General features: G+C 39.4%; 1 protein-coding gene across 2 annotated transcripts; it reads left to right on the forward strand.

Moving 5' to 3' along the window:
• Positions 1-1,558: 1,558 nt before the first annotated feature.
• Positions 1,559-27,199, forward strand: GLRX3 (glutaredoxin 3). Of its 2 annotated transcripts, XM_056351719.1 has the most exons (12): positions 1,617-1,716; positions 5,929-6,043; positions 7,212-7,320; positions 11,391-11,465; positions 12,067-12,268; positions 19,217-19,389; positions 19,484-19,545; positions 22,306-22,363; positions 24,003-24,055; positions 25,229-25,268; positions 25,351-25,443; positions 26,921-27,199. In XM_056351719.1, the coding sequence occupies exons 3-12, from the start codon at positions 7,264-7,266 to the stop codon at positions 26,969-26,971; spliced, it is 864 nt and encodes a 287-aa protein (XP_056207694.1). In that variant the 5' UTR covers positions 1,617-1,716; positions 5,929-6,043; positions 7,212-7,263; the 3' UTR covers positions 26,972-27,199. The 2 variants fall into 2 exon arrangements, with proteins under 2 accessions (XP_056207693.1, XP_056207694.1); XM_056351718.1 differs by lacking the exon at positions 5,929-6,043 and having other exon boundaries at positions 1,559-1,716.

Here is a 27,199-nt window from a genome sequence, read left to right on the forward strand (position 1 = left end):
TTTCTGTTTTGCTTTTGAGATTTCATATAAAATGTTGATTAATGAATCAGAGTTTTACATTAAATTTGTTATAACAGTAAACATTCTTGAGAATGCTTTATGACAATCTTTTAACAGCACAGAGATAGGACAGTATTTTGGATTAATTTTTTTTCTTTTTCCGCATCAAAAGGAGTTAAGTATTATTAGACAAAGCAAAATAAAATATTCACTCTTCTTATCCTGTTCCATTTCCTCACAATGCGATTCCCCATCACCAGTGGTAATCCCGGTTCCAGCGGCATGAGTTGTAACAGTTGCATATTTATGGGCAGTGAGCTTAAGGAGTGAAAATCTAATTTCAGGTTGGCATTGTATCTGATTCTTTTCAGTAAACTATCTTGGCAAATACGAAGAAATTGTAATGGTAGTATGTTGGTCCTGAACAACAATTTGATGTGAATGGTAATCACTACAACCAACCTGTCCTGTTGTACCTCTTGTTTCTTTTTTAAGGGTTTAAGTCTCCTGCTATTACTTTACAGTGCAAGCACTCCTGTGTCAAGCTCATTGGAAAAATTACTGCCTTGATGCCGCTTTTGATGCAAAAGATTATGTTGCCTGAGCATGCTGCCTGCCTTCCCATTCCAGAGCAGAAGGCGGTTGCAAGCCCGTGAGCTCTCTCACACCCATTAGTCTTTTTTCCCAGCTTTATGGGCTAATACATAGTCTTATATACCGTAAACTTCTGTGTGTCTTTATGTAAATTACATTGGATTGTAATCTTTAAGTCATAAGAAACAAAAGGTGCATTATTTTGGTAACAAAAGTGTTAAGTAGTAATAATTTTTGAATGGTGAAGACAAACCTGAGGTCTTGTTTGAATCGGTTGAATCAGAAAACCAACAGAATTATTGAAGATGTGGATTTTCTATATGATATTAAAAGCTTTAATGGATATTATCGTGCAAAATTTAAGTGGTCTTGGTAATTGTATCATGACAGGGACCTTTTGTGAATAGCACAGTTATCTCTGCATTTAGATAGGTGCACTAGGCTTTTTGATTTTACTTAAAAACATACCCAAGACACGCAAAACACGGGACTGTTCTCCTCGCTCACAAATGCCGAGGCAGTTCGAGGTTTTGCTTTCAGCTGTTACCAGAGCAGCGCAGGGCCTTGCGGAGCCACGAGTGCGGCTGGTGTGGGGCGGGGGACATCCCCCATGAACAAACCCCCTTCGTTACTGCACACCAGCGCCTTCTCCCCAGACTGACGCTCACCAGCCCGCACCCTATTTCTCGGTTGTACCGAAGGCCGCGGAGGGGCAGGGGAGCGGCACTGCAAACCACAGCATGCAAAACGCCCTCCTCCCCCAGGGCAGCCCGCCCACCGGACGGGCGACGGCTCAGTGGCCCCTCGTTTGCTGCGGCGGCCCGCGCTACACGGAGGCTGCCGGCCTGGGGCCTGCCCGCCGGGCCCTGCCCGCCGGGGCCTGCCCCGGCCTGGCGCAGCACTGCGGCCGCCCCCCGCCCTGGCCCGGGCCGCCGTGGCGCCTGCGCGGTCGGGCGGCGCCTGCGCGGGAGGCGCGGCCGCTGTGGCGCCTGCGCGGCCCCGCCGCACGTCACGCGGTGCCTTGCTGCCTTCCCGAGGCGGCGGCGGGGCCATGGCGGCGGGCGAGGTGGTGGTGGCGGGCTCCGCTGAGCAGTTCCAGCAGCTGCTGCAGCAGAAGGATCGGTGAGGCGGGGCACCGGCGGGAGACGGGAAGGGGTCGGGGGGTACGGCCTGCCGGGCCCTGCCGGGCCCTGCGGGGCCCTGCGGGAGCGGGGTCTGCCGGCGGGGGACCCCCGCGCCGGCGGCGGGCTGGGCGGGCCTGGCCGGGCCGCGTGCAGCGCTGCCTTTCCGCGGCCGGGCGCTGCGGCGGGCGCGGGGCGCAGGCGGCCCTGCGGGGTGGGGGTGGGGGGGCGCGCCGGGCCTGGTCCCGAAACGGGGCTCCGCGGTCACCTGGCGCGTTTGGCCCGAGCTCGGCGGAAGGCCGGCGTCTGCTGAGGGGAAGGGGCCCGGTACTGCCTCGGAGCTAAATCAAAAGCAAGCAAACAAACAAAAAAGGCTGAAGAAGGACGTGGGGTTCGGTTTTCCACACGTTATTTTTTAAGCACCCGGTTCCTCCGGGCGGGGGTGAGCCTGCAGCGGCGCCTTCTGCCGGGAACGGGAAGCCTGGACGGGCAGGTCGGCAGGAAAAACAGAACTTCCATGCCACCTAAGAATATTTTTTTTGCTCTCCTGAGCCCTAAAGGGTCAACAAAACAAACAATGACTGCACAACATTTTCAATGAAAACAGCAGCGTTTAAGTTGTTTATTGAGAAACAACGTGAAACCAAATTGTTCCACCTCTCACGCAACAGGGCTGGTTTCTCATTAATCTGGTTTAATGGCTTAATTATCAGTAACAGGGCAGCTTTTTTCCATGGACCGCTGATTGTCTGGAGCCACTGGGCAGTGGCTCTTGGTCTGGTGTTGGAAGTCTTGGGCACCGATCCTTTGGGGGAAAATTGTGTGCATCTGTGTTTTGCTTTGGTAGGAGAGAGTCTGCTGCAATTAAGCCACTACTGTAATTAAAGATGACTAGGTACTCGGGTGCTTTACTGCTGAAGGGAAGGTTTGGTTATGAGCTTTGCTGGTTTGCCTTGTTGAATCGAAGGTCTAGTAGCTGTGTTATTACATCTTTTAATTCATTAGCTGAGTATGCACTTAACAAGGTCTTGTAAAGTTCATTAAAATAAGGTGCTGTATCAAAAACATTTCCATGTCATTTAACAGCTGTATTAGCAAGTGGCCCTCAAAGGAATAAGGAGAGGAAAATGAATGAGTGGTTTAAAAGGGGTGATAAAACTACCAGGATCACATTCTTAAAGACAACATAAGGAGACATTGAATAAGTGCTGCTCATTGGAAGAAGAACCTAGATTCTTTGAAACTTGCTGTTTGACTTCCAGTTTTCCTTTCTATAATTATTTTTCAACTGAATTGTTGGGTAGAGGAAACTCTCTCACATGTGTATACACACACCAAAATGAAAATGGCTTCAGGAACAAATACAATATTTTGAACTTATTTTCAACAAAACCTTCAGTAATTCTCTCATTCCCCTTGTCCACAGACTATGATTCAGTTTTCTGATTAATGGATATGAGTATTTTAGGTACATTTATTTTGTTCTAGGATGAGTTGATAGTACTGATAACTTTCTTCCTCTGCTTCATTTGAAAATAATTGTCTGGTTTTTGTTACTGCTGAGAAACCAAGAAAGCAAACAAACCTGCACTCACAAAACATAACAGAACCCCCAAATCATAGATTTGTTTTTTACTGGTATTTTTTTTTTCAGTGGTAGTAGAACTTTAAAATATGTTGGCTGACTTAAGGTACCTTCCACATTTAGATGTGAATTTGAAATTTAAAGGTTAAAAAAGAAGTTCTAAACATTGACTTTAATAAAGATGGATAAGGAGAAAATCTCTTGAAAGGAAGTTTTTTTCCTTCTCAAAGATGAAGCTTTAGACAAAATATGTGCTGATTTTTTTAAGGATGGCACTAATGCAATTTTTCTGCTATTTTTTTCTAAATGGTCTTCCTGATTTTGCCAAACTGATAGAATCACTGCTAATCAGCTGCAACTGTTAGCATTTTATGTTGACACTTAATTTTTATAAGGTTTCCTTATTTCAGAAAAATTTTTTTTCTTACATCAGGTTATTAGTTTTGTGTTATACATTAAGTGTGAATTTTAAGGTTTAATTCTTTCAAAAAGCATCTAGATTTTACAGTTGGGAAAGATGAACTGACCAATGTCTTCAAAATTATTGAACCACTTATCACTCTGTAATCTGTTGTTTTACTTAAAAACTTAGACTACGTTTTAGGAAAATCAGCTTGTAAAACCAAGTGAGTTGAGCTGCCTGGCAGAGAAAGATTACAAAATTACAAGTATTAATACTTGCTTCTTTACCTAAAAGGTGGGTGACCTGTGGAGTAATTATTTTCTGGATATCTGTATCAGAGTTCTTGCTGTTTTGATGTATAAAGCTATGCTTTGTCAGTCTGTCTCGAGCAGATTTTTTTTTTTTTTTTTGCTTTTAATATGCTATAGAAACAAGACTTTGGGCTTTTTGTTTTTCCACAGAAGAATGTGTGATATGTTTTTTTTTCTTCTGCTAGTCAATTTTAGAAAGGTTGCGTTAAAGAAAGTGAATTTTAGTTTTGGGCCTGTGCTTTTACTTCAAAATGTGAAATTTTATGGGAAAAGATACTTAGGGACTTGTCATAACCTTTTTGTTAGTATCCTCTTTTATAGGTAATAATAGAGGTTTTTTAGAAATACCGTGGTTCTAATGTAGGAAATACTTTGTTTAGAATCACTTGTGTGCTTCATTTTGCAAACACTATTTTCTTCCTTTCTTAAAGTTTTGAATTACTTTTGCTATTTTTCAAGCTTAAAGTGCTCAGATACTGGGAGTGCAGTCAAACTGCAAAATTAGACTTGTCCTGTGAATTAATTTTTTCTTTTTTAAAAAAAGAACAACCCCCCAACCCTTTGTGCAAGTTACTTCTTATCTTCCTGAAGAAGATTTTTTAAATTGAGTGCATTGCAGCTGTATGTTGGCAAGGAAAGAGCAGGCTCTGATGGAATGAGGATTAAATAACCATGTGATTATTCCTCTACTTCTCTGGAGCTGACATTCGTGTGATCAGATGTGTCCCGCTATGCATAGTAAATTAAACTGAGCACTTGTGAAATACTTCTTGGTAGCAGGATAAGAATATGCATTCCTGCATTCAGTTAATGGAAAGAAAGTGTTAGTGTTAGAAAGTATTAAAAGAGTGTTAGGTCAGGTTAGTTATTAAGAGGTTTGGCCTGATGCATAGCCATTGGAATACTGCTGTGTTCTCTGTTCTCCCTTCTGCTGTTTTTTTTTTTTAGCCAGTGGAAGCATCTTCTTGTCCTACTTATAGCTTAACAGATGCAAGGTGTTTTTGGTTTTTTTTTTTCTTCAATGTACAGTCATTGTGTAGTTGCAGTAGCAGCTTGACAACTTCATTCTCTCTAATTGTAAAAGCTGTAGTAGATCAGAGTAGAGTAGCGTGTTTCATGAAGATTACAGTAACATCACAAAACCTGAGTTAAAGAAAAGTTTTTATTCATCCTTGATCCATTTGTAATGGCTTCCCTGAGCTCTTAACAGCGTCAATAAATAGTGCATAGGTAAAGAACGATATTGGAGGAGGTCTCAGAATTTGTATTTCAGATGAAGGCTGTGATGAACAAGTACAGGAAAACCAGTCCTGGAGCAAAACTGTTGATTACTCTCTGCATCAGAGCTTGGTCTGTCTTCTGAAATATTGAACTGCTGCTGCTTTTTTCATTTAAAATTTTCTGTCTGTTGTGACTGGGTATTCTCATACATATAAATGACTTCCCCATCTCCCAACCTACCTAATTATTTTCACCTCATTACTCTGTGGCAAAAAATGTTGGTTGCAGCATGATGTGAAGTGCTTGTCCCCATTGGCTCAAAAGTCTTAATTAAAATGTGTATGAGCTGACAGCTGTAGTAATGTTTGGAATACCTATCTGCTATGAGGGCAGATAAAGCTCCTGCACAATCTACCTGTGCTGTAATCTGTGTCTTCATTTGCCCTGTAGCTGGGCTCCACAAAGAGCATTGTTATAAAAGTTTACATGCTGAAACAGAGTTTTGCAGTTACAGTTGTACTCTGAGCAGTGGGATGTGGTCTCGGGTTTCTCAAGGAGTCCCTGTCAAATCCCACTTGTAAGTAAAAAGTAAATCACTGAAATGAGCCTATACTGGGGTTTAAATGCTAGTGTCAATTGTGAGCAGTGAAATCAATCCAAAGAAGCCTTACAGCTATTTTGTTGTAATTAAAGAGAGACGGTTTGCCTTTGGGATCATTGCTGTTGGTGACTCGTGTACAAGAGTGCTGGAAGAATCTATACAGATGACAGCCCTGGAGAAGATGTCTTGAACTGTTCCTGAGCTCAGGTTTAAATTTGCAAGGCTGGCACTTGCAATAGAACTACCTTGTTGTTCCATAATTTAAGTTTTTACTAGCCTGTGTATCTTGCCAGTTTTCATCAGCTTTTCAAGCAGAACCACACTCTGATGACATGATGGGAAAAAAAAAAAAAGACGCTATCCTACTATATTTCTACCAACATTTTCTAGAATTGCTTTGGAAAATAAGTTTATGAATTTTAAAGTTCTCTGTCTTAATTGAGTTTAGCGCTGTGGTCAGATAACACAGCTGTTAACTATTTTGATATGAATGTTGTGCTGCTGCATAGCTATTAAAATTTATCATGAACTGTCATTATTTAGTAATAAAAGACACTAAATGGCTTCTATGGTATGGTTGACTTAATTTCTACATCTTTTTCCAAGTAGATTAAAAGTAGTACGTTATAGGTAGTCTTTATCCCTTATTGTCTGGTGGTTTTGTCTTCAGCAAACCTGGAAAATGGAATTGAAAATTAGGTGCAAATAGCTTGTCACTGTTGTCATCAAAGTGCAATTGTTTAAGCTCATGAGAGCTATCTCATGGTACCCAGTTTGATCATAAGAATACCGTGTTTTTAGAGAAGTCTCAGTAGACTTGAAAAGTTCCTACCTTATTCCCTGTACAATTAGTGAAGAGGCAATAGTGTCACTGAGAGGAGAAAAGCAATGGTGAAGCTGCAGAGCTCTGGAGCTCCCAGACCTTGTGAAGGTAGAAAGCTTTCCTGGGAAGAGGCACGGGATGCCCAAGAGTGATTCTGTGTGCTTGTCCTACAGGTGCTTCAAAGTCTGCGTCCTATAGTCTATGACTTGAGCTTCAGTATTTCTGCTGCTGCTTCTTCCTGTCTCCCATTCATGTGGGATGATGCCTTACTGTCAAAATGCACGACGATGTTTTTCTTTGTATTGCATTACCTTAGAAGTGCTGGTTTGGTTTTGGAATATTTTCTGAAAAAGCATTAAAGTCCTTGTCAGTGCAAGTCATAGAAAACGTTCCTGGTTTCACTTGTTTGATTTTCTTTTTTGCTGAGGAAGATTATGTGGGTGGTGGGCATTTTTTGTGTTTGTCTTTGGGTTGTTTTGGCGTGGCATATCAAACTTTTATATTGCATGATTATTTTTAAAAGTTAATGTGGTGGTGTTTTTTTTTTTATAGGTCCCTTGTAGTTGTCCACTTTTGGGCACCATGGGCTCCTCAGTGTGCTCAAATGAATGAGGTTATGGCAGCACTAGCAAAGGAACACATGCAGGTTACGTTTGTGAAGGTAAGTCAAGCAGCTGAGCTTGTTTTAAACAGAGGAGAGACATTACTACAAAGTACGAATAAAGTATTACAAAACATGGGTAAAGTTGTTTTTGAGGTTCCTTTGTTGCTTCACATTTAAAGATGCAAGTTGAACATATGCAAGAGATACATCAAAAATCTGTGGGATGAAAATTCTAGGTTCGTCTTTCCAAATTCGTCTTGGTATTGCAAGCTTAACTAACACCTTCATTTTATCATGCTCTTTAAAGAAGGGAACAAAAAAAGAAAGAAATCAGTCTACTAAGATATAACAAAGGATTTTTTTCAGTAGCTATTTTGCCTAACAAATGAGCTTTTAGTTTTCTCTGAGCCTGCAGTGTCTCAGTCCTTCAGTTCTGTGGATAGCCATAATTTTTAAAGCATGATTTTTATCCCTGGATTTGAGATGAATTTGGCAACACTATTCTTTTCAAATGTGCTGCAGATTTCATTTGTTCCCATGTATGGTGGGTTGACCCTGGCTGGAGGCTGAGTGCCCTCCAAAGCTGCTGTATCACTGCCATCCTTAGCTGGGCAGGGGAGAGGAAAATATAGCGAAAGGCTCATGGGTCAAGATAAGGACGGGGCGATCACTCACTAATTACAGTCATGGGCAAAACAGACTCAACTTGGGGAAAATTAATTTATTACCAATCAAATTGGGGTAGGATAATGAGATATAAACCCAAATTTTAAAACACCTTCCCTCCACCCTTCCCGGGGCTCAGTTTCACTCCTGATTTTCCCCACCTCCTCCCTCCTCAGCGGCACAAGTACACAGGGAATTTGGGTTGTGGTCAGCTCATCACGTGTTTTCTCTGCCGCTCCCTCCTCCTGTGGGGGAGGACTCCTCACACTCTGCCCCTGCCCCATCGTGGGGTCCCTCCAACAGGAGACAGTCCTCCACAGACTTCTCCAATGTGAGTCCTCCCCACAGGCTGCAGTTCTTCACACACTGTTCCAGTGTGGGTCCCTCCCTCGGGGTAGAGTCCTTCAGGAACAGCTGGCTCCAATCTGGGTCCCCCCTGGGGTCACAAGCCCTGCCAGCAACCCTGCTGCAGCCTGGGCTCCTCTCACCACTGGGGCCACAGGTCCTGCCAGGAGCCTGCTCCAGGGTGGGTTGCCCATGGGGTCACAGCTTCCTTTGGGCATCCCCCTACCCTGGTGTGGGGTGGTCCGTGGTCCGTGGGTGGATATCTGCCCCATGGTGGGTTCCATGGGCTGAGGGTGACAGCCTGCCTTGCCATGGCTTTGGCACAGGCTGCTGGGGAATCTGCTCTGGTGCCTTGAGCCCCTCCTGCCCTCCTTCCACCTTGGTGCCTGCACAGTTGTTGCTCCCATGTATTCTCACTCCCCTTTCCAGCTGCAGTTGCTGTCATGCAGGGTTTTTTTTCCCTCATTTTAACAATGTTGTCCCAGAGGTGCTACCACCGTAGCTGATGGGCTTGGCCTTGGCCAGCGGCAGGTCTGTCTCGGAGCTGGCTGGCATTGGCTCCATTGGGCATGGGGGAAGCTTCTGGCTGCTTCTCACAGAGGCCACCCCTGTAGCCCCCCGCTACCAAAACCTTGCCCGCACAAACCAGATACACCATGATGTTACTGGTTAGCTAAGTGGATCTAGTAATTCATAGGGATTGTTTCTGTCTGATACTAAAGATGAAAAACAATTTTTGTGAAGTTTAAAGGAAGGTAAATGTAAGTCTGTGCAACATTGTCACTCTAAGATGACAGTTGCGTAGTGCTGGATGATATAAACACAGATGAGATGCTTTATTTTTGTGACTGCACATCCTAGTAAGAGAACCAGTGTGGAGGGAAAAATGAATGCACTTCATCAACATGCTGTTTGTTTTAAAACAACTTTCTCTTGTTAATGAGACACTTCTGTGATTATGAGGGCAGGGAGTAATGGAGCAGCCAGCTGTGTGTGAGTATTTTAATTTGATTTCTTACAGCCTTTAGGTTTTGTGTGTGGTTTTTTTTAATGATTCCTCTCAGTTGGCATTTCTATCTGTAAAACAGAAGGACAACTATTTTAATGGTAATATTTTATTACTTGGAGCTTCAAAAGACTAATTGTCAGCATTGAAAATTCAAGATGCTTAAATTTATAGGGAGTTGCTGCAGCTTTTAGTAGGCCCAAGAAAGTTTGAAAACTCTGTTGCCTCTTTATTATTCATATTCGTATATTATTTATTTACAACCTTTATTATTCAGCTCTAGTTTATTTTTTAATAAGGCTCCAAAGTGATCAAGTATTACAAAATTAAGGTAGTGGCACCTCCTTCCCCCCCCCCCATATTACTGCTGTACTTGCTTAGAGAAAGTCTTGGGTGGATTTTCTTGACATTTTTTTGTGAGGGGGCTCCACATGGGCAATGGGTTTGATTTTGGAAGTACCTTTGTGGGATTTTGGTCTGTATTCCCGAATAGCCAGTCTGTCTTTTAATTGGCAAGAATCAGAGGGCTACGGATGACTAACCAAGAGTAGCGGTACTGCCTTGGAAATCATAAACAGTTACATTGTAGGATAGAGCTAAGTAATAATGAGGTGAACTTCCAAAACTGTCAGTAAATTTTGGCGTCTTTCTGAATGTGATTTCTCATTTTAGTTGTGTAGCCTGACTCTTTTAAGATCCTTGGCTTGGTTAAAATGAAAGTATGTCTATATCCAGAAACGCTTAGAAACAGTGTTTTGAGAAGTTGCACCAGTAAGAGCAAGTTACTGAAATAGGAAATTGAATTTGTTCTGTATGTGCGAACCCCACCGGAGTGGAACGTAAGTATGTAGGTAGGAAATTTTACTGGAAAAGAAAATTAATATTATAGGTAGAAGTCACTTAATCACTTTGTCACTTGAAAGAGAATAGATAATTGGAATCTATTAACAGCTTTCAATTTATAGCTTTAGTTTCTCAGTTGATCCTGATGGAGAATTGATTCTTCGGAAATGGAGGTGAAGCTTGCGCTCTGTTTTGACTTAATCTAGTGGGTTGCTCCTGTGTTTAGTGGGTTCATTAAGAGCCTATATAGCTGGAGCAAATCAAAATGTGCTGTAATACTGAAATATTCAGAGGTTCACTGCATTGTGGCTAGTAGAACAGTCACAGTATTTTCTAAAATACATTAAGGATGGACAAGGGCAAGCAGGAGCAAACTATTAAGTAGCTCTTTATGCTTGTTCGTTCACTGTGTGGTTTATGGAATAGGAATTTGAGAAGCCTTTTCTCCTGTACACTGGATTGCAGGTTTACCTGCACTGCTACTATTTTTTTTAACCATTAACTGTGCAGTTGTTACACAACGAGTGTCGTAACCTTGTACTAGATCTTCTGCCACTCAAGTAAGCTTTTAGCCCATGCACAGAAAATCACAAGTTGAGTTAGTTAAAACATGTATTTTCCTGGCAAACCACCACGTTATATAATTTCAAGGTATGCATTTGAATGCTGAATAAAATTAGAACCAATAATCTCAACAAGTTTGCCACTCAATATTTGGTAGCCTTGCAGGAGTTAAAAATAAAATTTAGTAGACATCAATAGCTTATTGAAGAAACGCTCCTTTTTTTTCTTGATAATTTGCAGAAGGCTGCAAATGTCAGTCATGATGTACTGCCCCTTGAAATTAGTCAATAGAGCAAACAGCAAGAATTGCTGTGGGCAGAAAATAAGCACTGTAATCATGACATAACTGGGGTCAATGATTTATGGATTTCAATATAGTAGTAGCTGCATATGATTGAAAATTTACTAGGTCACTAGTGCACCAAAAATTTTATTCACAGCCTCCAGGCATCTTTTGAAATGTGCAACAAAATAAAAACCTCTGAACCTGTTTTGACACTGTGTAGGCTCAGTGGATGACATGCCAACCCAGTGAGTCTCATTTAAATGCAAATGTGTCACAAACTTCTGCATCAAATCCTTTTTAAATGTATAAAATGCCTAGAAGAGCATTCTAGACAGGATTGACATCCACAGTCAAACTTTAAAGAAGATTATGAAAATAATCTTTTCCTCTGTTTTTGGTTTTTGGGGGTTTTTTTAGCTGGAAGCTGAAGCTGTGCCTGAAGTATCTGAAAAATATGGAATTAGTTCTGTTCCAACGTTCTTATTCTTTAAGGTAAGAGAAAATGGATTCCATGTGGATTTTTAATATGTATACCTTTTTAATACAACAGCCGGAACAGCAGAACCTTAAGAACTTTCTCAGTGAAGAAACACTTTACGCATCTGATTTAACTATCCAGTGGAACCTAAAAAAGTAGATAGAAATGGTTCTTACACTTCATATGAAATATTTCAGAGCTTCCTTAATGGCTTTAGGATTCTTAAGTAGTTTTTATTTTAGTTTTTGTACTTTGTATTGGGTCAAAAAAATTTCAGTAATGTTTCCTTGCCTAGCTGTAGTTCTACAACATGGCAAAACCCCAAGTAAATCTTTTGGTAGGAATGACAGGTCTATTTGGGTCATGTTTGCCTGTGATAATAAAATGCAAAATACTTTCTCTAGTAATTTTTTTTAATAGCAAATTTGCTAGCATTAGCAGTAGCCAGCCAACAGAATGGTATGAGTCTTGGAGCTAAAAACTGACTAAAAGATCAATACACTAATGCACCCTACATCTGAAAATCTATACTTTGTATGTTTTTTTTATTATTTTATTACAGTACAAATTCTGAATTTAATGCTTTAACACGAGCCTGTGTTTTGGTTTCCTTAGAATTCTCAGAAAGTTGACAGATTAGATGGTGCACATGCCCCAGAGCTGACCAAAAAAGTACAGCGCCACGCGTCCAGCACTTCTGTTTCTGCTGGCTCTAACGATGGTGCAAAAGAAGATCTCAACGTACGTCTAAAGAAACTCATCAATGCTGCCCCTTGCATGCTGTTTATGAAAGGATCTCCAAAAGAACCTCGCTGTGGTAAGGATTTTCTGAAATTTGTGTTCAACATGACAGTGCTTGCTTTGGGCTAGTTGTTAATGTACTCAGTTTGGGGGAGATACATCCCAATGGTGTCTTGTATGTCTAGAAGTATTAATGAAAATATTTTCATACTGCTTATGTGCAGCTAGACAATTGTTGCTCCCTTAGTTAAATTTTGGAAATGGAATCGCAGAGTTTAGGGGCTTTCTAAAGAATGTGATGTGCAATGCTATCCTTGAACTAGGACACTTCTCCTGAGGTAGCTCAGTGTTTATTCATGACATATTTTGTACAGCAAGTTCCACATTGAGAATGTAAAGTAGTCTGAAGAAAATGTTTCAGTTCAGGGAATTGACTGACTGACATCCACTATCACTGTTGCCCTTTGGAGAAAGAAACCAAAACTACCCTAAGTGGTAAAATTGGAAGACCAATAGCATGTATTTCTGCTGCAGTGGAAATGCCTTTTGTTAAACCTAATTCTCTTAACTCTTGCACACTGTGTAGACTGCTTGTGTGCGAGCTAACTTGAAGTGTTGATCTATATGGAAAGTGCATAAACAAATGTTAAAAGACAAAATTAAGTGCTACGAAGCTGCCATTCTTCTGCTCACATCATTTCAAGAAGCTGGATTGCAGAACTAATCTTGTAGGTCCTTCTGTGGTGAGCTGCGAGAGGTAAATGGGGGAGTAACACTGATGTAGGATGGAGATTGCTTGAACCAGACAGCACTCTTTTGGAGGCTCTTGTTTGGTTATGGTTCCCTCTAGTTCTGGTGTAGCTCTGGGGCACAGTTTTGGCAATTCACAACACTTTCCAGGTTGTTTCCTTTGTATCCCTGTCCTGCCTTTGTTGAAATTTATCTTTGCTTGCCAGTCTGCTTCTAACCCACCAGTCTTTTTCTATCTGATATCTTAACAGAAGCGAACACTTAACCCTAGGTCCCATGTGGGTTTTCTGTAAACAGCTTGTTCCCCAAGACCCATATTGCATCTGGGGTGGGTGTGTGTGGGGGGGAAGCAGAATGCAGTGTGGAAAACCAGCTGTTCCTTATCTCCAGAACTTCACTTGGAATGGGAAGACTGAAAAGGTCTTATTCTGGGGGTGGTGGCAATGAGATATAATTACAAAAATTTAAAACTGACGGGAGGGAAAGGTGATGGGGGAAAAATGTTGCATTGACTTCTTTTACCTCCTTTCTCTCCCCAAATTGGTCCACACGTCAAATGTTGCAATGCTGATGGGTTATTTTCGACAAGTAGCTGACCCTGAGATGACTTAAGATTGTTTGCTTAGCAAAGGAATCCATATATCCTATGGAGCAAATCATACCAAGTACATTGCTGGGCCGAAGAGATGAAGAAATTGTGAAACACCACAGGAGAATAGGAAAAGAATTAGCAACAGCTACCTCCTTACTGCTATGCTCCTGAAGAAGGGGCTGTGCGATATATTTGTGGAACCAATAAAGAGATAACTGCTAAAAAAGTTGTCATGCAAAACGTCAGTTATGTGTCTAAAAACAAATAATGAAAACAATTGTTTTGTCTATTTGTGCATGAATTACAGTAGCATGCATAGGCTTGACGGGTTCCTCATAAATGTTCCTATATCGTGGCAGAGATGCATGTGAACTAAATAAGTTTAAAACACTCCTGAGGAGGGACATGAGGACTCTACACTGTTCTTTTTGACTTCCTTTTGGTAAGGGCTCTGCACAGGCAGCCTGGAGACAGAGCAGTGCTGCTTGTGCCTGCTCAGGAGTTCATGAGTGCTGGGTTTGAACTGTTGGTGTGGTGTGGTGATTTATTGATGCTGTATTCATGTAATTGCCAAATATCCTTGTGGTGTGCATGCACTGCTAATGTTCCAGCCATGGAAGATCTCACCACAGTTTTAAGTATTAATTTCAGTTAACAGTTTCAAGTGCAGATGTCCCCACATAGCTGCTTGTGCTTTGTATTGGCGTGTGTCCAGGAGAAACTAAGTGAAGAGCTATGTAAAGGAAAATGGATGAAATGGTATAAAAGGACCTACAAGAAATTGAACTTATATGTTCTGTTGTCCATTTATCTTAACCTGGAAGGATTCAAATTGTCTTTATCTCCATGTACTGTTAAAAGGGGGAGAAAGGAAGGATAATGACATGGAACGCATTGATTTGGTGAAGTGAGAATAATGCAGATCTGTGATACGTGAATTGCCAAATTGCCTTTGCTATTTTGCATTGTGTCTGTGAAGGCATTCTATTACAGTAGAGCTATTGTAGTTCTGTATAGTTGTAGTTATTGAAATCGAGGATTTGGGTCCACAGAGTAAATATGAGTCTTTTCATTCACTTAGGTGGTTTTGTGTCCTCATTTTGACAAATGAGGGAGCTGAGCAGAGTGCTAACAGTGCTGAAGCTGCTGGTCTGGATTGAATTACAAAGAGCAGCTTTGGAAGGATACATACAGTGTGTGTTAGGCAGGAGAGGAGAGTCTGTCAGGCACTGTTAATTGGAGGGAGTTTAGTGTAGTGCCTACTGCCCTTTTCATGAAGGAAGGCTTATATGTGAAAGTCATGAAACAATATTTGAAAACTTAGGTCTTGCGTGCAGCTTTTCTCATTGCCTCTGTGTACTTTCAGCGGCTCTTAAAATATTTGCATGCCATTTTACAATCTGCTTTTTCAGCTGTTGCTGTAAAAGGGTTATAGAAATCTGAGAGAAGGTGTAAGATGGACTGAGGCTTCCCGTACTGCATTTGGCTTCTGCTATGGTGATATCTGCACACTGTTTTTCTCAGTTTTTTTCCTCTCTAATTTCAAGGCTGCTGTTTCATTTCAATGCACTAATTTTAATCCCAGAATCACTTCAGTAGAAATAGTTTCAGAAATAATCGCAGCTGTCAGAACTTTCACGTTCACTGTGCTGTTGGGTATTAACTTGGGATTCTAGCGGTTTGTGCATAGGTGTTTGGTCCTATGAAGAGCTGATGAAGTTCCTTCTATTTATGTATAGATAATTCTGCATTTGTATTCTGTAACAATATGGTTATAGGTGTGTGAAAGTTGTGTGTCGTCATAGGAATTTCTAGATAATTTTGTAGGAATGGAGATTTTGGCTTATTCTGAAGTAGACTTTTGAAGTCTACCTGTGTGTAATAGAGCACCGCTCTGATGAGCTCCTGATATTTATGTGAGTACATTTGGGGTGTATACTATTTAGCTTATTCAGATACATGTGCTTTATATTTAATTGCATTGGATGACACTGCTGTTAGTGGACCTGCTGTGCTTGCAGCGTGAGTTGTTTGGCAGGTGCACGGTAAGCTCTAAGAGTAAAGCATGGTGTTTGCTATGTCCATGGTGAGCTCAAAGGTGTTTGCAGGCAATCCTCTGAACTGCTGGTGTGCCCAGGTTCTTTCTTACACCCACATCAGCCTCTGCATCAGTGTGATCAGTTGATGTCACAGGCACACCATTTCTCCTTTGGATTTCTGGGGGTGTTCAGTAGAGGGCTGGCTTTCTAAAGGGCATTGAGCAGAATTCTTGGCAGAATTTAAAAGTTATGCAGAGAAAAGACCCTTTACTGTTTTGCCTGTGTTTAAATTTTTGATGGGAGACAGGTGTGAAGATATTTAAATAAATCCTACCAGAAACCCCCAAACAAACCCAAAACCCAACAAACAAATGGAAAAAGACGTTGAGGCATCAGGGTTAAGGTTAGTTAGATACTACATCGTGAACTCAATATGGAAAGCGACCTAAGGGTATAACATGGGTTCATTTGCATGTCCTAATATGATAAAGTAAATATTCCTCAAGCTTTCAGTTCTTACTGTTCATCCCTGGTACCTCATGAGAAGTGCACGGGAGGTACTTATGTAAATAGAGGTATGTGTTAAAATTGGAAGTATTAAAATGTAGTGCAATGCATGAAGTCATCTAAGCTTACAACTCTTGATTTTTGCAGTTAAACACCATGCCAGCTTTAGATTGCTGTGATAGTTTCTGGCAGTAGCTGGGAGATGTTATTAAGTTAGGTCCATTAAACTTCCTAGGACAGACAAAGTCTTTTTCAAGGTGTAGGTAACAACATTTTGTCAGAGGTGATAAGGATCTGTTATAACAGTAGTAGCAGTAGTGAAAATAGAATTAAATAAAAGGAGCCATGCTTGTTTAAAGGTTAAGATATCTTTGAATCGTATCTATTTTGGTACAAATAATAGACTTGCACTTGAGTCTTTAGTGGCAAGTAGAGGGAACCTTATCCAGCAGTGTATTTAGGGATCTTCTTGTAGTTGGTAATTTCTTCAGTAGAAAAGCCCACGAAGCATAGTGTAAAGCAAGGTTTGTCCCCTTGGCATTGTGTTTACTGCCAGTTGTATGTGGTTGCTATGTACATTGTGTTATTTCAGCGAATTAATTTGGACTGGGGTAGCATTTATTTGCTTCATCAATACTGTCATTTATTTAGGATGTTTTTATTGGTGTAGAATCTGGACTGGCATTTATGATCATCTAGATAACCACTTAAAACATTGTTAGTGGTTTAATTATTCCTTGTAATGCATGTATGGCACTTCTTCAGAAATTCAACCTAAATCTTTTGTTATGAAAGTAAAGCTGTTCTGGCACTTTATCCTTAAGCATAACACTTCCAGACTGCTACCATAACCCTTCAAAATGAAACATAACCAATCAATCTTTCTAGTTTGCATGTAATTGCCTACAGCTAAAATAAAGCTTCCCCCCCCCCCCCCCCCCCCAGTTCCTTACAGTAGAAATGAGTTAATATATTGGCGATGGAATAACCATCAGCAATCAGCCTTTAGCTGTTTACTAATGAACTCCCAGATGTATGAAAAATTTCAGAATCTGTGTTTTACTTCAGGCTGTACATGAACTTAACACTTCAGTTGTAGAAAGAAAAGCAACTTAGATGCCATACATATAAATACTGCTACTTCGTATCTCAATAAATTGCAGATCATGAAAACGGCAGAAAGCTGTAGTAAAAATCCATATTTCAAAAACTAATAGGTGGTTTTGCAAGCTGAAATCAAAGGTTATTCTTCCATGGCACTTTGATTCTTTGTCCCATTTAAAGCTATTTTTTTTTTTTTATTCTATACCTTTATTAAGGTCTTTAAGCATTGTTTCTTGTTTTTTTGGTATTTGTGTAGAGGTTTTCATTGCCTGCACAGCATTTGCTGGAGTTCTTTGAAGGAATTGGTAGAATTGCAAGGACATTTGCATCCAAAATAGAATGAGTTGGCAAAGATACAAAGCACATGTTATTATCAAATTGATTTATGGACAGATTCTTACAGATCCTTTTTGCAAACCATATGATAGTGTTGTCTAGGCAGCTTCTGCTTCCTTAGAAGGGATGTGCATGCAAGCAACAGTGGCAGGTGTTGAAATACTTTACGATAAAAGACTATGTGTTAGAAATGAAGCCAAATTTCAATGTGTTGCAATGTACTTATTTTTCCTGAGTAGCATAATTTTCATAGGCGAGCAAGTAACACTGTGGAGGAACAGCGGAGTTGTGAATCCAGATTTGATCATCAATTGTTGGCTTCCTTGTGTTGTAACGTGCAGCAGACTTCTCATCTGCTTTCTTATGGCGTAAATATGTGCAATACACTGTGAAGCATCCAGGAGGCTGATGTCTTCTCTGGAGGTCCCTTTGTGCTTCTGTGTCAGTGGAAGTGTGAAGTGGATGAAGGTGACTTTGAACATCAGTCTAAGGTTTCTCTTCAGGCTACCCCATAAAGAACAGACTTGTTGACATAAAGGCATGGGTGGTGTGGTTTTGCTTTTAAAGTGATTTTTGAAGACTGTCTGTAGAGACTAATGATGTAAAAAACAATTTTATCTTATTTTTAAATAAATAAGTTTACTGTTTCACTTTATTTTAAGGTCACGATTCTCATTAGAAGGAGAATTGTTTGAAAGTGAAATTTTGTGTGGGTTTCTCTCTAGCGCAAGAAGATTTAGGTGGTTATAGACTGTAAATTCTGTAATAAAATTTTCATACCTACAACTTTTTATAAATAACTCTCTTCTTAAGAAAAAGATGCTTAGTTATGGAAGGGAGAAACTTTTCACAGGTTGGCTGCATAGTAGATCAACTTAGAAAATCTGGATGTTTACATTGTAATATTCAGTGCTTAATACCCTGCTGAGTGTTGTCGGAGTAGGACATAATGAAGATCTGCCATAAAAGAAAACAAAACATGGTATGAAAATGTCATAAGGGTAGTAAAATAATGTTAAGTATTCATGTGAACATAAAACATTAAAAAAAAAAATAAAAAGGAATCTGCCTTTTACCATGAAGTAGGAAAAAGGATGTGCGCTTAGTAGAAAACATTGTGAAAGCCAAATTTCTAAGTTAAACTAGTGACACCATAGTGGGTGTAAGTCCTGGTGCTCACTTTGTGTGTCAACTTTATCCACTTTGGTGTAGAAGTTCAGTACTACCTGGAGGAATAATGGTGGGGGTAGAGAAAATCACGTGTGATTATAGGAGTGAAAAGAAGGCTGTTGGAGTTGCCTTAATGGTCATTGAGAAGCTTTTGTTCTTTGTGAAGGCTCACTGAAGAAAAGCTGGAAAAGTCAGAATAAGGGAATACATTTAACTTTGCTTTAATTGTATGTTGGAGCAACAGACATGCTTTGATAAAGGTTACTTACTGTGTAGCTCTCTAAATAGAGAAGCACCAGATTTAGCAAGCTGCCCATATACTTTGGTTTTGTAATCCCAGTAATAAATAGGTGTTTCACCCCTTTATAATATTTGAGGATATTGATAGAGCAACGAATAACACACTAGAGCTTTTCTGAATTTACTGTCTAGAAGAATTTGATTTTTTTTAAATGAGTAAGGTTTAGTACAGACATGGGAATGCTTTGTTCAAAATTACATGTAATTCCTCTTTTTGTGTTTGCAGGTTTCAGCAAACAAATGGTGGAGATACTGAGCAAACATGGTATTTCATTTAGCAGTTTTGATATTTTTTCTGATGAAGAAGTTCGTCAGGGGCTGAAAACATATTCTAATTGGCCAACTTATCCGCAGTTGTATGTAGCAGGAGAGCTTATAGGCGGACTTGATATTATCAAGGTTAGAACCTGAGAAACTCTTAATCTTACTGGTTGTCAGAAGCACATTTTTCTTGCTTTTTACATTTGATTTTTCTTCTCCCCAACCTCCCTAGGAACTTGAGGCATCAGGAGAACTGGATACAATCTGTCCGAAGACACAGAAGTTGGAGGACAGGTATGATGTCAAAATACATCATTATTTTAAGGGTGTCTATTTTTGAGGCTTCCTGTATGCTCATTTGTATAGGAGGAGCCCCCTACAACAATTTCTGTTCTTTGACTTTATCAGAAGTGTGTCAAGATTTTCTTTAATTACAGAACTCATGCAGTTGTTTAATACGTTCTGTTTTCTGTACAGTAAGCATCACTTTAATATTAAAACTATACTGTTACATTTGAGTATTAAACTATATATGTATTGTATATATTGTGTATGTATTAAGCTATACTGTTCCAGTAGGCTTTACTTATTATACTTGTAATTTGTTAGTTCTTAATTATAGCAGGAATATATAGATTCTTTCTTGTCTCTCTTTTAAGAATTTATTCTTTGAAGGTAACTGGGAAAATCATCATTTGGACATTAGTAGCTTTTGTTAGCTGCGTTTATCGTAGTCTTCATTAACTGTGATGTCACTGGAGAAAATACCTGGGCTTGTCTCCTCATTTTTCTTGATTACTCATGTCCTTCAGTTCCTGTTTTTTTTTTCCATCTTGGCAACATGAATATGTGCTGCAGCAGTAGGAAGTGTGTTGCTTCCTGAATCATATAATTTCTAGAAACCAATTTGTCCTTTTAACCTTCCCGTTTGAAGAGTCTCTCTTGTTTGAAGTCCTGATGTGCCCCAGGCTTTTGAGCTCCAGATAATCTGAGAAGTAATTCTGTTTGAGAAGTTGTTAGTAGATGTGGCAGGTTTTTTTTCTAGTTTTTATGTGACTACTGCCATTAAGACCTGGAAAGGGGGTTTGGTTTACCAAGAAAATGGCTTGTACCTTGAAGGGAAATAAGTTAGCACAGGTTCCCTCTTGTCTGAGGATGGTAAGAGGAAGTTTTACAGTGCTCTAGATGTGACTGGGTCGGGTTTTTTTGCCTTCTTGCCACAGTGGAGAAATAATTGAATGGAAGCCATTTCGCTATGGTGATAATGTATACTTTACAGCTGTGTCCTTATTCCTTTTTAATTTGTTCTATGGCTGAGATTACCTTTTGTTACTCTAGTAGGATGAGCTGTAAATTGTTTCACCAAGGCCACACAAAACATCACTACCTTTTGCAGTTTGAGATTAAATTATAGGTAAGGATGAGATTGTCTCAGTCTGGCCTTCTAAAAACTAACTTTAAAAGTTTACTTTAGTCTTTTCCTTTCTTTTTTTGCAAACTTGCAACTATAATAAGCTGCAACTTTATGTATAAATTCAATAGTTTTTAGCTTTACTTAGTCTTTTGGGGGAAAGAAGATAATGGGAAGTGTCCTCTGCTTACCTAATGTGTTTTAATAGCTTAAAATTGTTGGTATGGCTAAATGTCTCCCTTAAGGAGCAGCACAGCGTCTTTTGAACAGATGTGGGAAGTTTTTATCAATTTTATCAGATTTTGATGTAGAAATGGCCTGAAGCAAAACTGGCTGAAAATTCACCGGAGAAGTTGCAGGTAGCTTCTTGTTGCCTAGTTTGTTCTTCAGCTTTTAGTAGGTGTTTGTTTCTTGAGTTAACACACTTCGTTTAGCAGAGGTCCATGTTCTGGTGATAACTGGGAAGTTCTTTTTCCATGACACAGATTAGTTTTTCTTGGTAGCTAACCTCTTACTTCTGAGCAACTGACATCTCTTACAAACTATATTAACTCTATCAGTCACTTGTAAGAAAAACCCTGTAAGGTAGTTATTCACGCATGTGAAGACTTAATAAAATGAAGGAATATCAGTAGTAGAATCTACTTAATGATAAATCATGTTCCTTTACTCAATGTTTGAGCTTTCCCATCAGTTAACTGTTGTCTTTGCTTGAAAACACCCTTGAAAATGGACTGTGGAAATCAGCTTGATTTCACGAAATGGATCTGGCAGCTGGGAAACCAGCTCAGATTACTGGAGCTCACCCTTGCTGTAGCCGTTTCTTAGTTTTGCTGTTGTTTTTAATCTAGAGACAACTTGGTTAGAAAAAATTGTTTTGAGGTTTACACGTGCAAAGGCTGTAGATCACCAACAAAGCTTCATTCAGTTTTGTTTTGCAAAGATTTTTTCTTCTTCTTTGCATTGCGCAAGTCATGCAAAGCGACCTTTTGCAGAAAGTGATCCCCTGGTAGTTTGCCCTTAGCAGGGAACTGTTGGACAGGAGCCTTTGCTAACTTTTTCTGTCGGCTGCTGCAGAAAGCCTTTTCTGAAAGGAGATGGCAAGAAGGGGAGTGTCTGAGGGTTGTGCAGATAGACCAGAAGTGGAACGGGCACAATGAGGCAGAAAGATCTATTCTTGAATTTCAGTAGTGATTAGTCCTTAGCCAGTATATGCATAGAACTTAGGACTGATGGACAAGAGGTATGGCTCTTACGCTGCAATGCAGAGACATTGTCAGAGGGAGAATGAAAAATGCTAAGTATCACATCCAGTATGGGGAAAAAGCGGTAAATCACTAAAGATAGACACTGTTTAAAATATCCTGAAATGATGTTTCTCCTTAAACTTTTTGCTGCTTGATACTTAGAGGTCAATCTAGAAAAGTAAATTGTTGCCCTAAAGGTAACAGGATGGTTCAAATTCATGCCCTAGAGTTACTGTAAGCAATTCAAAGTAATAATTTGCTTATAATAATGCTTTAAATGCATTTGATAAAACTGTAAGTTGCTGTCTTTCCACTTTTGCATTTTGTTTTCCTATCGAAGCAAAGCTTGGGATAATAACCAAGCTGGTTTGTCTGTCTTTTTTGTGCCTTCTGTAGGCTAAAAACCTTGATAAACAAAGCTCCTGTGATGCTTTTTATGAAGGGAAGCAAACAGGTAAGATTAAGTGTTGCAGAAAATCCTACGTTTAAACAGTTTTTTGAACAGTGCAATTACTCTTTTTCCCTTGCTTTCTTTGCTTAGTGAAAATTAACAGTGCTGGGAAGTTAGTTGTGGTTTTATATGGTGCTTCTATAAGCCATAGAAAAGCTGTCCCTGCTTTACCTGACAGATATATATTGCTAAAATGCTGATAGCTGTGTTACAGTGAAATTGGGGAATTCGATGCCCTGCAGTGATGTCTGTCAGTTGATCTACAATTCAGGAATGAGTGCAAGAACTGTGCGTGTCCTTTTGGTCTTAGTTATTGATTGCCTTTGCAGATAATGGATTTTCTGCTGATGTTCTGAGTGCTTGCCCCTGATGGCTAGCCTACTTGGGGTGTACGCTTTCATTGTTGCCCAAAACTTTATCTCTGGATGCCTGTTTCATGACATTTTCCCCTGTTGACCTATTTGGATGGTGTGTCCTATCCTTCTTAATTTCTCTGACTTTATTATGCTTTCAGAACTGCATTTAAAAAAAGCTGCTAGATGTTTTTAAGGCTAAAGTATAATGCCACATGCCATAAATGATCCCCTCATCTTCTCATATGCATGGAATGTTCTATGCGTGCTGTCTTTAAGCTGCACTTAATTATCTTGCTCACTGAAATAAAGGTAGTGACTAAGGACAGACAACTGCTAACAGTTAGGATTAAAATAATAAGTGACTATAAACCTAAATGTCAGTCTGTTGCTTTGTGTTGCATACTCAGAGTAACCAGGGGATAAATAGTACTGCACTGCAGTTCTTGTCAAAAATTACTTGCACAACACCTAACTTGGACTTTTCATTGGAGTGGTGTACCCTAGACAATAATTGTAGTTAGTGATTGCATGTTGTTGAAGTTGTTCATATGCTATTTAGTTAAAGGGAGGCTGAGGCAGGGGACTGAGCTCATTCATGTGACTGCAGGTTGCTCAACATGTTTTGATTTTGCTTGAGCTACTAGTGGAGTGAAATCACCCATAAGAAGGGATAGGCTGGATTAAAAATTCCATGTCTAAAAAATGGTGAGTGTTCTGTGTCCGCACACTGTCAATATGAAGAGTTTGCAGAAAATACTTTCAATTATTAATTTTGTTTGGGAGTTTGCTGTACATGCAGCCTTTTAATCAGTTGACCATAGATTGCTGCTCCCTCTGAAATGGTAAGTGAAGGGCAGTGTATGTTTCAAAATGAAAAATGTCTATTTTACAAATGCATATAAAACATTTACACCCATCATATCTAAAGCTTTGGCTCTTTGAATGTTCGGAGAATAATCAAGCCTAACTAGTTTTCAAGGCAGTAATGCCAAACCTGGGAAACAGATCCACCTTGTATCATGTCACACCACAAGTGAGGAAAGTGTTTAATATTCTCAGTGTTTTCATTTATTTCAGCAGAGTATATAAAGAGAGAGACATTCAGTACTATTTAAAGCTCAAAGAGTATAAAGAAGAATGAAAAAGGGACTAACAGTATTGCTTATCCAGTAAGGTCATCACTAGCAATAAATTGGTAATCGCTTTAGTGTAGCTTGAGGGCTTAGAATTTTGTGAATTAAATATAGCAGATATATGTTTTAACATATGTGTGTGTTGTATTCTAGATGGCAAAATGTGGATTCAGCAGGCAAATTACAGAAATCCTAAATAGTACTGGGTATGTATGTGAGTTTTTTTAATTTAATTTGGGAAGGCAGATCTGTTTCAAAAACTACATTTTATAAATAAAGAGTTCGGAAAATATTATTGGATGACTTCCCCAAGCATAATTTTCCTTAAGAGTCTTCTGAAGTATCTTTATGTGAAAGCCCATAGTGTAAATCACAACTATGCTCATTTGATACCAAGTCAGGTGTGGTGTGTCAGATACTACGCTGCTTTAGCACTGCTGCATAGTAATCGTCTTGCTCTGATTGAGAAGTTTATAGCAACACTGAATTTTTCTTTTTTTATTTTTTTCCCTGTGTTTGTTGACATGAAAGAAATCCTTCCACTCTGATAAGCAGCTCCTCTTAGAGAGGTCCCTCTTGATCTGTTTCCTTAGGCTTGGAACCTTGCATGTTATCTAGCCTCAGTTTTCCTCTTCAAAGCAACTCTTTCTGTAGTGAGAGAGATTAGTATCTTCTTCCTTTGAATAAACCTCTTGTTTCATTTGTGCTGCTAGTTAAGAGGTTAAGCAGCTGTTTTGATTACTCGATGTTAGAATGGGCTTTTTGAGATGATAGATTACTATATATCAATATGCAACTCAGAAATAAGTAGCAGTTACTCAAATAATTGTTCCTTGTCGCTGGCCCTAGTCCACTTGCAGGAATCTACATACTTGCTAGTTACTGAAGAGTGCCAGTCCTTGGAATCCTAGGAGATGCATACCGAAACTCCTGCATGAATCAACCAGAAATCAAGTTTACACAGGCATTTTATTTTTGTGTTTTTATGCAAGTAGTAGATGAAAATGGTGAGATTAGCTGCAGCTGGTTGACTCCTTAATAAAAACCTCCAAAGTATGAGTGTCTTAGCTAATAGCGAAAGGAATTACTTTGAACACATTTTGTCTAGTTACAGCCTAAGTTACGTGGCTTAATTTTTTAGTTCATTGTGCAGTTATCTGTGTGTTATAAGGAGTTTCCCATGAAACAACACTTTTTACATTACAGTTCTTGATCCATAAAGCATTGACATTTTCCTCCTATTACCTGTTAATTCTGAGTGCTTTGAAAGCTAGCTGGTAAACGTACCCATTTGGAATTTTTGAGGGTCTTGCATTGCAGAACTCCACAGTAGATGACTTTGGTTTTTCCTTTTTTTTTTTTTTTTCTTTTTTCCGTAGCATTGATTATGAGACATTTGACATACTGGAAGACGAAGAGGTAAGTGAGCTTCTTTGTAATTGAGGATTTCATTGTTGCTTTTACTAAAGTTGAAGTTTACATTTAAGATCATTTTCCTTAGGTGCGGCAAGGATTAAAAACCTATTCAAACTGGCCAACGTATCCTCAATTATATGTGAAAGGTGAACTTGTTGGAGGGCTGGATATTGTAAAGGTAGGAATGGGAGAATCTTGTTTGAAATGTAAATGGACTGTTCGTTTATAAATGTGTAAATGTTTTTCTGTCCATAACATACAGAAATTCCCATGTAGCGGCCCTAGATCTTGAAACAGAATGACTTGGTTGGTTTTACTGTGCCTTCTATTAGCTCAACACGCAGTTGAAAGGAGCCCTAAATCTCCAGCATTCTCATATGCCAAGATTTAGCAGTGGAATGTATTTTCTTGACAGCAGTCAGTTACTGTTACTGTAAAGACCATTTTTACCCTGTGGGTGCATTTTTAAAGGTTTCTCTTCCTAGTTTTACTTCTGACATTGCTTTTCTCAAATAAGGTGGGCGAGACTTTTTTCCTAGCAAACAGTCTCATTCCTGGAAGAAAGTAAGGTTTATTGTAGTTGTTTGAACAGACCCTGAAGCAACAAAAATAGATCTGCATCTTTTACTCTGGTTTTTGATTTTTGTAACAGAGCAGGCACAGTGTTCTAAACCCCAAATACTCCTGAGCCCATTCTTGTCTGAATGTTTTATAGCCAATTCCTCAGACATTGTAACTCCTGGGAAGATGCAATCAATAAATCTCATTTAGTTCTAAAAATACCGGTATTACTTAAATTACATAGATTACTTTAATTTTATTTATTTAACAAGTGTGTGGGTTATTTCAGTCATCTGTGAGTAGAGTCTCAGGCATTGCGTAGATGCTGCAAAACACTTCTGTCCCTGGTATCTAAAATGTAATTTGTCTCTTTGCATTGTTGGGACTGTATTCGGTTCACACTGACTAACTTGTATGGGTACATGAGTGTTGTCAGTGTTTTAAAATGCATTCCATAATACAGCATCCTGTGTAATAGAATTGAGATGGTTGTTTCTCTTGACATGGGGGAAAAGAATATATATACCCCACAACACGTTATTTTAAAACTGTTCTGTGGTGTTACCTAGTTCTTTAAGTTAACAGCCTTATAATTTAAATCATCAAGAGGATAAGGGCAAGCACCTCTTATTTAGAACTCTTACAAATCTCTTACTGTCTTGTTTGTTTTGACGTGTGGTACAAACAAAATCTAGCAGTGGATAGTAATTTTTTCATTTTATGGGAGGCATTCTGGACGTTGTAAAACTTTGTGTATGCCTAAAACATACCTCAAATTACATCTAGAAGAGATATACACAGGGATTTACCTAGTAAAGTTGGTAATAACCAGTTCCTTTGAAGATGTGTCTTTTCACTAAATAAATCTCCTCTCTTGCTAAATAAACAGAAAGTAGAATTTAACATTATTAACATTTAACAACATTATGAACTTCAGTGTCTTGGTCGAGAGGGACCTCTACTGAGTCACCTAGTGTATTCCCTTAGCAGCCAGTGAGTTCTCTTCTTGTCCGTAAACCATCCCTACTGAAATCTTGTTAGCATAATCACAAAATGTACATAGAGGAATAATTGCTGTATATATTTCTTTACAGGAACTACAGGAAAGTGGGGAATTGTTGCCTATTCTGAAGGGAGAAAATTAATGGAAAAAGACATCAGTGGGAACAGAAGTACTTTGAACAATTATTCATTTATAGATTATATTGGAGCAATATACAGCTTAGCCCTGTGGAACCCATCAGGAGTAAATAAAGACAGCTTATGCACTCTTATGTATTTCACAAGACCATGCTACATATGAAAATGTGTTTCCCCTGAAGATACAAAAATGTCAAGGTCTTCAAGTTCAATTAAAATATTATTCTAAAGAA

This window comes from Falco biarmicus, chromosome 9 (genome assembly GCF_023638135.1).
Source record: "Falco biarmicus isolate bFalBia1 chromosome 9, bFalBia1.pri, whole genome shotgun sequence".
Taxonomy (NCBI): domain Eukaryota; kingdom Metazoa; phylum Chordata; class Aves; order Falconiformes; family Falconidae; genus Falco; species Falco biarmicus.

Bases quoted from the DNA above. Each gene is read 5' to 3' on its own strand.
- GLRX3 (XM_056351718.1), top strand. From the start codon at position 1,646: ATGGCGGCGGGCGAGGTGGTGGTGGCGGGCTCCGCTGAGCAGTTCCAG. The intron at 12,269-19,216 runs GTAAGGATTTTC...TTGTGTTTGCAG, and splicing joins TCCAAAAGAACCTCGCTGTG to GTTTCAGCAAACAAATGGTG. The intron at 22,364-24,002 runs GTAAGATTAAGT...GTTGTATTCTAG, and splicing joins TTATGAAGGGAAGCAAACAG to ATGGCAAAATGTGGATTCAG.